The sequence below is a fragment of the Bacillus rossius genome, chromosome 1, assembly GCF_032445375.1.
Source record: "Bacillus rossius redtenbacheri isolate Brsri chromosome 1, Brsri_v3, whole genome shotgun sequence".
Taxonomy (NCBI): domain Eukaryota; kingdom Metazoa; phylum Arthropoda; class Insecta; order Phasmatodea; family Bacillidae; genus Bacillus; species Bacillus rossius.
In genome coordinates, this window is record NC_086330.1 from 304,671,953 (window position 1) to 304,688,789 (window position 16,837).

General features: G+C 36.2%; 1 protein-coding gene across 3 annotated transcripts in view; it reads right to left on the reverse strand.

The window, feature by feature from the left end:
* Nucleotides 1–16,837, reverse strand: part of LOC134527853 (fasciclin-1) — a 222,445-nt gene that overhangs the window by 17,942 nt on the left and 187,666 nt on the right. For all 3 annotated transcript variants that reach the window (XM_063360812.1, XM_063360815.1, XM_063360814.1), the window contains exons 9-10: nt 5,775–5,937; nt 1,711–1,852 (exon numbers count right to left, since the gene is read on the reverse strand). In XM_063360812.1, coding sequence (XP_063216882.1) covers nt 1,711–1,852; nt 5,775–5,937 — 305 coding nt within the window. The remainder of the gene's footprint in view (nt 1–1,710; nt 1,853–5,774; nt 5,938–16,837) is intronic.

Here is a 16,837-nt window from a genome sequence, read left to right on the forward strand (position 1 = left end):
CATATTTATGATCACTTTGTGACATTATAAAGTGTGCAAATAATGTTTAGCAAATATCTAGCAACAAAATTTACGAACCAGATAACAAAGGCATTATTTATTTTGCAGGAATAGACACATTTTTGACATGTTTTATTTTAAAGAGCTAATCGGCTTATCTTTGGTTTAAGTTTTATTTAAAGTATTTTTGTACAAAATTAGATTTTTTTCATAATTAAAAAAAATATATAATTTGCACTGCTGCAATAAAAATTAATTGTAGTTACTCTAAATAAAATTAAATAAATATGGTAGCATCAATCATTAGCCATTATTAAAACTAATGAGTAGACAAACACAAGCAGTGTTACAAGAATTCCGCAGCATCACTGCTGCATAATTTATACTTCTCCCTTTTTGGCCATTACAACTAGCATTTAGCATGCTATGCTATATACCTATTCCCCCTCTCCCTACCATGATGTCTTCCCAATTGACTGCTAGTGTATGCGCTATGGAGTGGCGTCGTTGCTGACGCATCTCCTCCTCCACCAGTTCCCCCACCACATACCTAACTGTTCCCCTCATGCGATCATAATTTTCATTACGCTCGAAAATTGTAGCCCCCTTAGCACAGAAGTTTCACTTCAAAAATTGAAAAATATCACAAAGAATACTATATTTTAGTTGTGTGAAAGAAAAAAGGGGTCACCATATCTGAAACCCAGTGTTACGGCCTAGTCGGAGGGGAAGAAACATGAAAAAGAAAGTCATGCTCACCAGGTTGTTTATTATGCATGCCATTATCAATAGTACTTATCCCATTATCTAGCCTTGTGTACCACGTACAATTATCTTTGAAAGATTTGTGCAATGGGAGTGCATGACTTGATGTAAGCTTTTGGACATACGCCATTGCTAAGCACATGTATGTCTGTAGAAGAAAACTACAAAAAACCAAAAGACAAAAAACACAAATTAAGCAAAAATTTCTGTTGTCAACAGGATATATGCACCACATAATATTCCATAACAGGAATATGGTCAACAAACAAAGAAAAACAAAGAAAAAAGGACTAAGAGAATGAAAAAAAAACCCACAAATGATGAATTGAATCCCAAAAAAATTCAGCACAACAGTTGAAACGAGACAAAAACTCAACAAAACGTAAAGACGAAACAAACACAATAGTTTTCCAAAACAGAAACAAGCCAACACAACAGTTGAAACGAGACAAAAACACAACAAAACGAAACGACAAAATAAACACAATAGTTTTCCAAAACAGAAACAAGCGACGTTTCGGGAACTGCTATCTGCTCCCGTCCCCTTGACTTTTGGTATTTTGTAGTGTTCTTCTACAGGCATTCATGTGCTTATCAATGGCGTATGTCCAAAAGCTTACATCACACCACGTAAAATGATGTGGCAGTCACGGTATGCAAGTGTGGAGTGTTATTTCACTGCAGTGTAAATAAATATTGAAAAAACCTATGTTTATTATTGTTCTGAACTATTGTTTTTAAAATATTGTCAGTAGTTGAAGTTTGTAAAGTTCAAAGGTCTAAATATTTTTACAAACATAATCCAGGTAATTATTTTAATAGTTTTTGGCACAACTTTTTGCAATTTGTTAGTAATAAATGTAAATTAAATAGCACAATGTATTGTTGTGTGCGTGTGTGCCATTATTGTGAACATCAGGATCTGCCGTGCTGACGGACACTCACCCTTGTCGTTCTCCCTGACACGCAGCCGCACCTGGTCGCGCACGCTCGGCAGGTACAGGGACTGGTTGGTCATCCTCTTGAGCGCGGCCATGGTGTAGGCTGTGTCCCCGACCAGTAGGTGCCTCTCCAGGATCTGCCGTGCCTGCCAACACAACAACTGCTCGAGGCCAGAGTGCCTCTCTGCGACCGTCTTCCAGCTCAACTGACCACCGAGGTCTGCTCAGCTGTAATTGGAGAAGGGTTTGGCCTATCATTATGTGCAGCAGCCTTGACTGTGACCATTCATCATATGGCGAAACAAAGAATTTGAGATGTTACTTAAAAAAAATCAACAGAAAAGATGGGTACAGATAAACTAAGAAATCTGAAACAGTAAGTAAGACCTCTACTCTGTTGCAATGGAAATGCGTGCTTAGAACTCCACTGCCACAGATATAAGTGGAAAGTAACCAAGTAAGTCCTGCAGATCAGCGATCATTGGTCACCGAGGCAAAGACATGCTCAATGATAGCATAACCACACGTGGGGACTACCACTGATAATGAAGTCACCAAGAGCTAGCATAGCCTGTACAAAAATGCAGCCTCCATTCACAAATTACAATTATGGGGCTGGCAAAGTCCCAGTTATAATTTAGTGACCAGCTAGATCTATGTACGTAATAAACACACTGGAGGAGTAGAAGCCTATAAAAAGTTACAAAACACAACTGAATTACATGAAACAATAAATACAACTGTGGAAGCAGTCAGTACACAAAAGACACCACAAATGTGATCATACACGACACTGTGATGAAAAAAATTATGCAAATTTCGCAGTACCCTTCCTATCACCGCCTATCCCAGTTTGGCGGTGGATGTTTGGGTTGTTTGTCGATCCCAGGATTTTACAATGTAATGTTTCTAAAGTGGAACTATAGCAGTAATTTATTATATACTGTTCAGATATAAAAACACTCCGCAGTATAGTACACCTCCAGGCTAGACTCCACAGTGCTGTACACACTCCAAGAATGGCTGTCGCTTGTGTTGGACACCTCCATCTTTCTCTGATACACACGGGGTTAGCTAGCGCTAGTCCAATCACACACTATGTAAAATTATAAATAGAATGGATGTTTAAAGGACAGGGTGATAGTGATAGTTTGGTCAGATTGTCACAAAACAGGCCACATGGATACAGAACTCCTGGTAGAGCTAATTTTTGATATGATGTCTGAGAAAGTTTTTTTTAAGTGATTTCTGTCATTTTGCCACCAAAATTTTTTACTGCTGGAGCTACCATTTTGAAAAAATTTCCAATATGGTGTACTTTCATGCTGCAGGGCACTTTTTTTATGCAAATATGCTCAATTGTATCTGCAAGATATGTAAGGTTTAGAAAGCAGGATTAGTCCAATCGAATACAATATTTTCACGACCTGTCAACTGTTGACTGTCTGGCATTCAAAAAAATTTGGTTTGGCATATGGCCAGATAAAACCATAGAACAGACCATTATGCACATGTTGAAGACACCTGGAGGAGCTGTGAAAGGTTGAAGTATTATAGAGGGTGTGCTTACTCGCTGGACACAGGAAATGGTGTACCTCCAAAGTATTTGCTACGAAGTTGAGAAATACTGTGGCATCTAACCAGCCAGCTAGCTCTGAACAACACATGGACATGAGTCCTAGTATATCCCGAGACACAAAAAATACTGCAAAGCTCTATGTGTGGTTTTGTCAACACCGCCCATTCCCTTAAAATGATGCACTCATGTCTATGTTTTCAGGAATTGTTGAGCTGAGGAAGTGAACTGCTACCTGGCTGAACACTTTGGAGAAGAGGTGTATAGCAAGCATTGTTGGCTATAACTTTCAAGATGTAAAACTTAAGTGCAAGAAGAAGATTATCACCCTGGCACACACCAGTAGCCCCATGAAGGTTGGGAGTAGTATGCTAATTGTGGATCCCCTAATTCTATTCAATAGGCTGTTCATCTCCAAACAGCCTGGAGGATTTGAAGAAATTTTTAAGGTTTCATTTATCCCTGTATCACATGTCTCTTATTTTCAGAAGAGAGTATGCGAAAGGGAAATCAACTCCTCATTTTCTAAAGCATTCAAATCACTCACAAATGAAAAAAACCCTGATGGAAGCAAATATTTTGTGATTGATGGTGGTCATTTACTACATAAAGTAGTGTGGCATCGACATAATTCTTTTACAGCCAATGTAGACACCTACTTGAAATATTTGCAAACCCATTATGTCTCAAAGGTCTTAGTTACTGTCGATGGTTATCCTTCAGACGCTGAGCAAACAAGCACTAAGAATTGTGAAAAACACTGACAGGCTACCCGTTTATCTCCTGATGTCATCTTTGATAACGAAAAAACTACTGTTTTGCAAAGTTCACAATAAACTTTTCTCGCCAATGAAATTATAACAATAAGAGGCACTCCATAGAATTTCTGATAGAGTGGTATGAATTAGTAAAAGATGGAATACAAGTGAAACAGGCTGTTGAAGATTCAGATGTCTTGATTGTTACCACTGCCTTTTCAATGGCATCTCAACACGACACTGTCTTTGTAGTAGGGAAGGACATAGACCTCTTTATTCTCCTCGCTGCATTACCATCCCCTCACCTGATGAGCCACTTAATTTGATTTTGGATGAAGACGCTGAAGTGAACATTGTCAACACTGGCTAAATTGTGAACAATAAGGACGAAAAGACTGACATCATCTGCCTTGGTCCCGAGGACTATTTAATGAGTGAATGTTTTTGTTTTTGTATTTTATCATTGTTTCACAAAAATACAGCTAAATACAGCTTTTTGTATATATAGCAGAATTTTCTTAGTTATGGCTCCTACCTAACTTTTATGTACATCTATGTATTTGATCGTTGCTACGTTGCTAGACATAATTTTTTAAACCTATGTATCTTGTGTTCTGTTTTAGGTAGCAAAATGTTAAATTATTTAACAAGATGCAAATTAACTTAAGTTTAATAGTTTCCCTATGGAATTTTACTGTAGGTTTGGTAATTTAACTATCGGGCTAGACATTTGTAAAAAAATTAAGATTATTCTATTTTTCACATAATTGACTGAAATTTGGACAGCTGTATCCCCAGGCCAAAACAGTTCAAGGTAGAAAACTAAATTGAATCTCATATTGTAGCAAATTTAGTTCACTTTTTTCAGATGCATATTTTGGAAGATAATGGGCCAAAAAAAAAAAACCAGCAATTTTTGGGGTTGTTTCAAGATGGCATCTCCAAAAAAAAAAAAATAGTTCTACTAGAAATTTTTCATCCATTGGGCTATGAAATATAGTACATACTTCCAAATGCCAACAAGGTACTTATAGATAATTTAGTTGGATTTTCAATGTCTTTTTTAACACTTGAATTTATCTTTAAAAAAACCCACACACACTATTATATAGAACAAATACATTAAAGACAATCCAGGAATTGTTTGTGAAATATAGGAGCTATCAATACAGCACTACCCTGAACCCAATTCCAAGGCAAAGAAAAAAATCTATACAGCAATTTGGCCACTGATACAATTTAAACTTATTTACTCTTCATTATTGACATGATTTATTGAATTTATGAAAATTAACTTTATGATTCTAGCTTTGTTCTGTAAATACGATGGGTATGTATATGTTAAATTTTTGTAAAAATATTTCAATATTTTTTCAATATTATTTTTAAAATGGGGACTTTTTTCACCTGTAAGTATGCGAGAAGCACACAGAATAGTTTACTTGCAGTTCGGACAGCTCTCTGAAGTAACTGCCGGGGAAAACTACAGAGGAACATGGACACGACCTAAGAACTTAGTCTCACGTCGATGACGAGGTCCCTGAAACGGGAAAAGAACCTGGCCATGACCTGGAAGGGACACCCCAGTTCTGCCTGGGGAGACTGCGGGAACCGTGACCAAGCCAGTTTCAGGATGGCCAGACCAGGACTCGAACGCTGTGCACAAGTCCAGCCATGACACAGAAAGTGTGACATGGTTGGCTCGGAGGAACTAGTGACGGTGAAACAACTTACGTGGTACGAGTACTCCTTCATGAACAGCTTCTTGTAGGTGGACGGGAAGTGCAACTCAGCACGTGTCCATGCGAGGTCGCGCGGTACAAAGTAAGTGAACCGCTTGGTCTTGTCGTCCAGTTGGTCATTGAACCCGCCCCGTGCGCCCAGGTAGTTGGTCTGGCTGTAACACGTGCCCCGCAGTCAGTGGCGTAGCCAGCATTTAGTTTCCAGGGGGATCAAGTTTTGAAGAAGACATGTACACAACATGCATTACTATAGGCACCTCTTTACTTGTGTATGCACATGCACACACACGAATAAGATCTCGCAGGACTTTCACCATTACATATACTACAGTATCCACATTTCTATACTATAATGAACTGTAGACGTGCAGTGTTTGTACATTGAAAATATTTAGAAAAAACTGATTATGGGTGAGATTGTAACAGAATACAATAAAAGTAGTATAATAGTGGCTCCGGGGACAGGGTCCAGGGTGTGGTGTCTGTGGTGTTTTCCAACATGTTGAATTATGACGTCACGACGGCCATCTTGGATGAGCGTAACGGGACACAGCGTAACGGGAAAAGTAGGACATTGACCTTTGACCCTAAAAACTAGTCAAAATTGGGCAAAATATGCCCAAAATTCCTCAAAATTAGCCAAAATTTTAATTTTTGTGGAAAAAAATTCCGCCAAAAAATCTCAAAAATTTTTATAAATTAAAAAATTCTCTTTTTGAGGGAAAAAATCTCGTTTCAAGGAAAAATTTCCCATTTTTAGTCCATAAAAATAGCAGAGGCTAGAAATGTCCATATATAGGCTTAAGGGGATTGGTGCACCAGCATCGTATTAAAAAAACAATATATTTGTTAATGATTCAGCTGCTAGAGAAGATTTGAACCATTCTGGTGTAAAATTTATTTTTTTATTTTTTTATTTTAATTAAGTTATTGCTGATTTTCGGGAATTTTTTAAATTCAAGCTTTATTAAAAAACTATAAAGAATTCAGTGGTAAAACTTTCGCAGATAAATTTTCAGACACGGGAGATATGACTGTGACCATTATTTTATCTGTAATCATTATTAATTTAACGTATTTACAATTTGAATTTTAATAAATAAGCTGCTACGAAATTACGTGATATTCATTTGCGAATTTAATAACATTCGCGTTTTCATTTGTAATTCAAACGCCTACATATATGTCGGCTGAATGATTGACTTTATTTTAGTCTTTAGCTTATTGCAGTCGGACCTAAAGTAAAAATGTAGCTGTAGAAATTTGAGCAGCGTGCAAGCTCGGATACGAGGAATTATGGAGCGCGCTGTACAGTAGTGACACCTTGCGACAGTTTTCCAAACTTTTTGCAGCTCGTTCCCACCCAGCCACAGCTGTCTGCTGTTTACGAAGGGGAGACGGGATTTCGCGGGAAACTGATATGAAGGTCAACGTACTCATTTTCAGTAGATAAGAGAATGTGTTTGGTATAGCTCGGCGTATAATTGAATGGTTATTCTCTGTTATTATTTAGCACAGTGATTTAGCTAGATGTTTTTTGTTGTAAGCGTGAGATTTATTCAGGAATAAAATGCAGAAGAAACCTCCACCAAGCAGCGTACACAAAAGAACAAAACTATCGAAAACCATTAGAGCGCTTAGAAAAAAGAATAAAGAAAGATACGAGATTATTTTATTATAGCTTTTTTTACCATTTATATTTATTTTTCAGAGTTGCGTATATACAACGCGATGGACGCGATGCAACAACAAAAAGATGTGTAAAATTTTAAACATTTTTTTTTTTGTTTTTTCAGCAATGCGTGAACCATTCATTAACTATACTCAACATGTATCCGTATAATTACGTTTGAGTTTTTTTTTATGACAGGCACCAATGTTAACAAGTTTATTAAGCCACAATAGACTTTTTTCAGAAAACTAAGTGTAGCAGAAAACACTCAACATAGTCTCACACAAAATCAGTTTACATGAATGCAGTTTTAAGAAGTAAACTACGTAAATAATAGTTAAACATTATTTAATATCTGCTGGTAACGTTTCCAAAGTATCAGCTTCGCCTTCATTCACGAACAATATTCGTGAGCTTAATTATTTATTATGCTGGCTATTCGTTGGTGACTGTTAGGACTGCAAAATTAGTAAATATTTTTCACCCTATCCTGAGTTAAATCTAAGTGTGCGCGGTTAGATGAGGACCTAGATGTGTCTCAGGCTTACGCCTTTACACTCTACTCATGCGGGGTATTAACCATGCGCGTAAGGGCGCGTTGCCATTGACCTGTAGGATAGTCTCAACAATCCTCTACGAACTCGAAAAATGTCACCTGCTCATTGCCTACTTGACTTGTGACAACTGTTTGTTGTAATGCCTGTGATTCATCGTTGATTTCGTTGAGGAGTTTTCAGTGATTCAGAGCCTCCCATTTAACTGTGGCCGAATTGAAGAAGCAGTACTTGAATTCATAGCGAATGGAAACCACAAATATTTACTGATGTAGTGGTTGGTAAAAAAAAATATTATTCGTATCGCGTCCATTGCTTCGCGCCATTATGGCTCCTATATTATATGGATTTATAAAATATAACGATTCATTTACGACACTTAAGATAAGGTGTGTAGGATTTTAAGAATTCACTTGAATTAATATTTAAGAACATATTTCAGGATAACTTGTGAAGACGCTCGTACAGACGGCACCGGTTGTGATGACTCATTGTTACCAGAGCAGGTATATACGAAGTGGCATGTGAAACCTCAACACAACTCGAAAATCACTAAGTGTTACATTGAAATGTGTCTGCTACAAATGTTCAGGAATTATAACTTTGAAATCGAGTAGAAATATTCCTGCAATCAGCATTAGGTATATTTTAATAGACATTGAAAGCGAATCATTAAGTAGCTTCAAAATCCAAATACCGGAATACAGATAGTCTGTAACAATACAGACCTCACAGACTAGATATGGTCCAGATTGTTAATACTAACACATTTGAAAAAAAACTGACTAGTTACTGAATACGTTGAAATTTTGTAAACCTGTTACTTTAGATGATTGGTGATGTAATAATGTCTCTTGGAAACTACATAAGATTTTAACTGCTTTTATTTCTCCATAAATTTGCAAATCACCATGGCAGCCATTTTACGATCATGATTTAATTCTTAAATTTTAAATTAGTTTATTTGTTGAGAGCCTGGTACAATGTGTCTGACCACTAAAGCGATCCGAGCCGCGTAGTGTATACTACTGCGAGGTTGCCGAAGTAGGCTCGGGTCGGGACGAATTTCGCTGTGAAGAAACAAAGGTTTTTAATACATGGAAAATTATCCCAAAGCCGAAAATTTGTACAGTAGTAGAATGAGAATTCTTAGTAACACGTCAAAAGTTTAAGTACTGCCGCAAACCTTGTGCGTCACACCAAAAACGGGCAGTTAAGTCCAAAATGACAATTTTATGCAACGATCCACAATAATGGATATTGCAAATGCACTTTATGGATTAGACCGTCAGTATGGAACCCAAAATAATCTAGAAACATTGCCCTATCTGAGGATAGTGATAAAAAGCACAAAGTTTTAACATGTTTCTATAAAATATACCTTTTAAATCATTAAAGTTAACGAATTCACTTTCATTCAATTTTAAGGAAATATAAATACATCTTACATAAACTTAAAGAGCCCAACGTGGAAATCGCTTAAAGTAAACGTTGTTGCATATTTATTCATCTTTAAATTGGTATATTTTTTAAGTGTCTCATACAATTAGTCTGACCACTAAAGCGATCCGAGCCGCGTAGTGTATACTACTGCGAGGTTGTCGAAGTAGGCTCGGGTCGGGACGAATTTCGCTGTTAAGAAACAAACATTTTTAATACATGGAAAATTATCCCAAAGCAAAAATTTTGTACAGTAGTAGAATGAACATTTCTTAGTAACACGTCAAAAGTTTACTGATGAAACCTTGTGATCACACCAATAATGAGCAGTTGAGTCCTTAATGATAATTTCTACAATGATTCACAAAAATGTTTCGTAACTTTTAATAACTTTAATACTTTTTTAAGCCGGTTCTTATTATGGCACCAAAGTAATATAAAAGAATGTCCTACATGGAAACTGTGATAAACACCTCAATGTTTAAACGTCCTATTATTAAATTGGTAATTTTAATCATAAAAGGTAAGAAAAATATATTTTTTTATAGAAATTTGACTACATGTTACATAAATATGTTGAGTGTAGCGTCAAAATCACTTCATAAATATTGTCTGTGTGTTTTTTTTAAAGGTTTAAATGTGTATATTTTGAGTGTCTGGTACAATAGTCTGACCACTGATGTATTTCAAGATGCGTAGTGTGTGTGCAGCAGTGTTAGTCGCTCGTGCTGGGACGTTTTTTGCTCCAGAAAACTAAGGTTTTTAATGTATGGTAATTCCAGACTGAATTTTACTCTGAAAGAATAAAAGTTTCCTAACTGCAAGTGATTTTTGCTGCTTACGTAGATAAAAATCTTCCAGGATGCGATTTGCTTAGTTAAAAATGTTAGTATGATCGACTCTTTAATTTCTAAATTATAAATAAATAACAATAGAACTTCCCGGAAAGTTGTGATAAACTGACGATATTACGCGAGTAGCACACCCGTACGTGACTACAGAGAAAGGCTATTTTCCTTGACCGTTAAGATTTCTGGGACGAACACCCTCTCACAGCTGGGGTCATAAAATACGGTCAAACTCTTGCAAAAACATCCACCACCGCTCTTTGCCACTAGCAATTCAACGAAGTAAGCTAGGCGCAGCACTCCAATGAATTAACTTAGAAAAAAAATACTAAATATGTAATTCTATCAATACATTTTACAACACAACTTATGTTTTATTTATTTTCTGGGAAAAAATAATATTATCATACGAATTATGTTATAAAAGTGACAAAACTCAATAAGCACATTTACGGTGTATCGTTTTCTTCAATTGTTATGTAGTAAACCAATTTCATATAATTAAATATATATATTTTATAATATAGGCTACATTAAAATTTTGCACAGTTCTGATCTAAAATAATATAATGTATTAGAAATAAAAAATAATTATATTTTTTGGTATTAAAATATTTTTTAATAATAAAATTTTTGTAACAAAATACGAACACACATATATAAAACCAGAGGTCCTCTAGAATTTTGATTTACAAGTTCCAAGCAGAAATTGTTTATTGTTAATTTTATTGTATCAAAAATCATTCATATAAGAAAAAAGAATATGTATATCTCAATAGATGTAACATGAATACACCCTATCATATGCATTAAATATATTTTAAGTAATTCCTAAATAAGACCAAGTTTATTGAGTGTCGCAGTACGCAGCGTGTTTCAAAGCCCGCCGGCCGTGAAAGATCAGTACGGCCGCAGTACACTGCAACGCTCGGGCAGCTTTAATGAGGCAACTAATTATGCTAGACTCTTTATAAATATACTATCTTAAAGCTAAAAGTATAATTAAAAACATTTATTTAGACATTTTTTCTTATTGGGCTCTTCAAATCGGTGTAAATCGTATTTTTATCTGGGTGGCAAAGATAAAATAAATATATGTCGTGAATTAATCGCTTTATATCATATCTTAAATATTAAAAATTTAAATTTTTTCTAACATTAATGGGCGTATTACAGTTTCTAGATTATTTTGGTAGGTTTACGGACAGTCAAAATTAAAAACTGTATCAATGGGTAGCATTTTAATGGACTGATGCTGTCACCTAGGACTTAAATGCAAATTTTCGGTGATTACGCACAAGGTCTTCAGCGGTAAACTTTCGGTATGTTATCAAGCATAGTCAACTCTACCACAGTACAAAAATTCAGCTTTGGCAAATTTTTCACAGGTTCTCTTGGTTTCCTGGAGTGACATGAAAGTCTACGCGGGGAAGAGCGGCTACCTGATCCGAGAATGAAGGATAGGGCGAGATGGGAAGCGAAGATAAGAGCTCGTTGGGTGTCCGTGTTGGAGAGAGAGAGAGAAAGAGAGAAAGGCGATATTGTGGAAGACCTTCGAAAGATTCCCGCTAGATGGCAGGCCTCAGAGCTGCAACATTCGACAACCTCCCCTCACAGAAGCTCTCTCGCCACTAACTTGCCAAATCTCACCCGCTAGCTTATATACGTGCTGGCTGGCCGTACAGTAGTAATAAACAAGCATTTATAAAACACTTAAGCTCATTTCCAACAAATTCTGACGAATGACTGTTTTTTGTCCTGCACCAATCCCCTTAAGCATCCATGTCTACAGCCTCCGATAAGCCTCTGATGTGCCTCTGATGTCATCATGGATAATGACGTCACCGTTGCAATTTCCGTTACGGCCGCCATATTGAAAATCTTTATTTATTCTCCGATTTTAATAAAAAGATTTAAAATTTATAAAAAAATTCATTTAATAAAATTTTGTAAAAATATTTAAAAAACAAACATTTAAAACACGGAGCTCGGAGCCCTCGGTTCGAACCCGGTGAGGGCAAAAAAATTAAAAAATGGCAACCAATCCTTTCCCCGTGGTGGGTGCTGGCAGACTGACCCCCACCACTTATGTCAAAGTATAAATCATCAGGAAGTATTATGTCATGTTTGCCATCTTGAAATTTGGACGCCATCTTGAAAATTCTTATTTATTATCCGATTTTAATGAAAAAAATTCCAAAATTCATCAAAAAATTAACTTTTTTGAACTCTGTTTGATTAGATCGAATTACGTTCTTGGTTCGATTCCCGGCGAGAGTAAACGGCCGATACTTCCTCCATGAAAGCTACCTAGACTGATCTACCACCAACAATACCAAGGTACATATATCATCAGATGGTAATACGACATGTCCACCATCTGGCCTCATCCGCTGGAGACCACCATCTTGTTTTCGTCTGCTAGAGTGTACCGATACCATGTAAGTATGATTATCTGGTCACCATACCTTTGTCCTCAACTGTTGACATTGAACTTTGACCTTGACCTTGAACTTTGACCTTGACCTTGAAATTTGACTCAGACCTTGAAATTTGACCTTGACCTTAATCTACGACTTTGACCTTGACGAGCATCATGGATCCAACATTTTAAGTTCAGTACATGCTACCAGGAGCTACCACCTGCTGGAGTACACCATCTTGTGTGTGTACTCGTCTTATAGAGTACATTTCCATCTGAATAATTTAATTCCAACCCGCTACAGTGCAGTAAACATTTATTACCGAGGTGTCCCCCGCCATCTTGAAATTTGGACGCCATCTTGAAATCGTGTAATTATTTAGCTAGAAATTCGGGAAAAAATCCAAAATTCATTAAATAAATCACTCATTAGTTAACATATTGAATTGATGGATTCCTATCTTCGGTTCGAATCTTGAACAGTGACAGGTGTAACTAAATATTAAATATATGTAATATTTTATTTTCCATAACATTTCGTGGAATTTAAAATCATTCACTTTACGAAAAAAAACTCAAGACAATATACCTGACCATCGAATTAAATACAGTACCGCTATGCCTTACATGAAAGTCTAATTTTCCGATAATCTGAATAACCGATAAATCGTTCATGTACAAGGCCGTACATACATGCCAAGTGTCTCCGGACCATGAGGCCGGCTCATAAACAATATCAGACGTATAGGCTAGTCATTTCCGAACCTCACGACCTTCCTCATCGTCAGCTAATTATATTCAATTGAACCAACGGATCATGTTTTTTACACTTACAAGAGGACCAAGAATCCAATCAAAAAGGCAGCGTCATCAACAAAAAGGACGCACATTTTGGAAGCACCATCAACAAAAAGGCAGCACATTTGGAAGCACTATCAAAAAAGGAAGCACAATTGGAAGCACCATAAAAAAAGGAAGCACAATTGGAAGCACCATAATCAAAAAGGCAGCACATTTGGAAGCACCATCAATAAAGGAAGCACAATTGGAAGCACCATCAACAAAAAGGCAGCACATTTGGAAGCACCATCAAAAAAGGAAGCAAAAATGGAACCACCATCAACAAAAAGGCAGCACATTTGGAAGCACCATAATCAAAAAGGAAGCACATTTGGAAGCACCATAATAAAAAAGGAAGCACATTTTGGAAGCACCGACAACGAAAAGTCAGCACATTTGGAAGCACCATAATCAAAAAGGAAGCACATTTTGGAAGCACCGACAACGAAAAGTTAGCACATTTGGAAGCATCATCAAAAAAGGAAGCACAATTGGAAGCACCATCAACAAAAAAGCAGCACATTTGGAAACACCATAATCAAAAAGGCAGCACAATTGGAAGCACCATAAACAAAAAGGCAGCACATTTGGAAGCACCATAATCAAAAAAGAAGCACAATTTGGAAGCACCATCAACAAAAAAACAAAAAGGAAGCACAAAAGGTACGAGAACTAAGTCTTAGTTAGAAATCAGAATACAAGAAATAAAAACATTACATTTTTATAATTTAAATTATTTATTTTATTTCTTTACATTATACAAATGCAAGTAAAACAAGCCCTTATTGTATGAAGCCAGCTTCCCTCAGTTCTTTGAGTAGGAAGGATATTTCTTTGATGCACGAATAGTTTCCTGCACAAAGTGAACCATGTAGAAGTCTTAGCCGGTCAACCAATAGGTTTGGATCTTTCCATGATGTGTAATCATTCTCTTCTACCACCATCTTCCTTGCACGTTTATAATAAATATTATGATCTCTGGTGTCTTCCGTTTTACCACCAACCTCAGGGTAACATTCATTTTTGAGACAGTGATCATCACAAGCTTGATCAGATTTATCTAATATATCACGTCGTTTCCATCGTTTCGGTCTCAGGACACCGCCACATTCTTCGATCTTGTCAGCTTTAGGTGCTTCATCACAATCTAAGTCTTTGTCAACAGCCTCAGAGTCACTGTAACAATCACCGTATAAGGCATCGTCTTCACCCAGATTACCGTAAGAATTCGATGTTGATGATGTCGAAGTGTCTTCATCGTCTTCATGCTTCCGTTTTAGGAGTCCATCATTTTTACAAAGTAGAAAAGATCTACTTGAATTCGGCTGGAATATATTCTTACTTTTCATGTTAAGGATTCTTCCATTGTCTTCATTCTTCCGTAAATAACCAACCTCCTTCAATTTAAGTTATTTGTCGAGATCGGAAGTGCCAGGAAAATTATTGTCGTAATGCAGATCACTCTTCCTTTGTCTAGTAGATTCATTGTTGTCCTCTAGCTTGTACGCAGGCTTGGCATTACAAGTTCTGCTATGTCTTTTTAGGCTCTCTCTCCGCGTAAACGACTTGCTACATCGAGCACAACTTATCATATTGCGTAGTGGATTTTTAACACAGTCATTCTTCTCGTGTTGTCTTTAAATCTTTCTCAAGATAAACTCTTTGCTGCAAAACTTACACCTATGTTCTTTCGATACAGCGTCAGATCCCAAATCACAATACATATTAGTTACTGAGACTAATGCCAGATACCAATTGAGTGTTTTAAATTAGATACATTACTTAAATTTAATTTTTTTCATATTTCATCAGCGAGAATTAATATATCTCATGCAAAGGTACTTGATGCATGTAGATCTGCTTTTTAACAGCAGATTTCGCCACATGTTGCTTGCAGGTAAATAATATTTAGTTCTTTTATGCGGGATGCGGGATGCTCACTTACGATCGCAAAAGAAGGATGACTTCGCTAGACTCCAAGGAGAAGGAAGTCCGTCCTTCCTGTTAGTGCTTCTTAGATTTCTCAGAGATTATTATTATTTGACTGAGAAATGATATTTTTTTTTAATTTCTACCTGATAAAAATATTACAAGTGTTGATTAAGTAGCAGAAGATCACTAATTAAATATAACCTTAAATAAACTAACATGACTCATTAAATAAATAAATCCTTCATGCAGAGATCAAGTGCTCATCTGTAACCAGAAGCACTTGCAGAAAACCATCAAAATATTGTCAAGTATAATCAGGAGCACACGGAGAAAACCATCAAAATATTGACAAGAATATTCAGGAGCACACGGAGAAAACCACCATAATATTGTCAAGAATAATGGAGAGCACACGGAGAAAACCACCATAATATTTGACAAGAATAATCAGGAGCACACGGAGAAAACCGCCATAATATTGACAAGAATAATCGGAAGCACACGGAGAAAACCACCACAAGTTTTCTTTGTTATCATAAAATTACAGGAAAAAAAATTAATAAAAAATTAATAAAAAAATCACAAAAAATTCAAAAACTGATTCTGGCTTGGACTAGAACTCTATCTTTGCTCAACAATGAGAAGTTCACAAGCTAGAAGAATCAATTTTTGAATTTTTTGTGATTTTTTTACTAATTTTTTATTAATTTTTTTTTTCTGTAATTTTATGATAACAAAGAAAACTTGTGGTGGTTTTCTCCGTGTGCTTCCGATTATTCTTGTCAATATTATGGCGGTTTTCTCCGTGTGCTCTCGATTATTCTTGACAATATTATGGTGGTTTTCTCCGTGTGCTCCTGAATATTCTTGTCAATATTTTGATGGTTTTCTCCGTGTGCTCCTGATTATACTTGACAATATTTTGATGGTTTTCTGCAAGTGCTTCTGGTTACAGATGAGCAATTGATCTCTGCATGAAGGATTTTTTATTTAATGAGTCATGTTAATTTATTTAAGGTTACATTTAATTAGTGATCTTCTGCTACTTAATCAACACTTGTAATATTTTTATCAGGTGGAAATTAAAAAAAATATCATTTCTCAGTCAAATAATAATAATCACTGAGAAATCTAAGAAGCACTAACAGGAAGGAAGGACTTCCTTCTCCTTGGAATATAGCGAAGCCATCCTTCTTTTGCGATTGCTAGTGAGCATCCCGCATTTCGAATTAAAGAACTAAATATTATTTACCTGCAAATAACATGTGGCTAAATCTGTTGTTGAAAAGCAGAACTACATGCATCAAGTACCTTTGCATGAGATATATTAATTCTCGCTGATGAAAT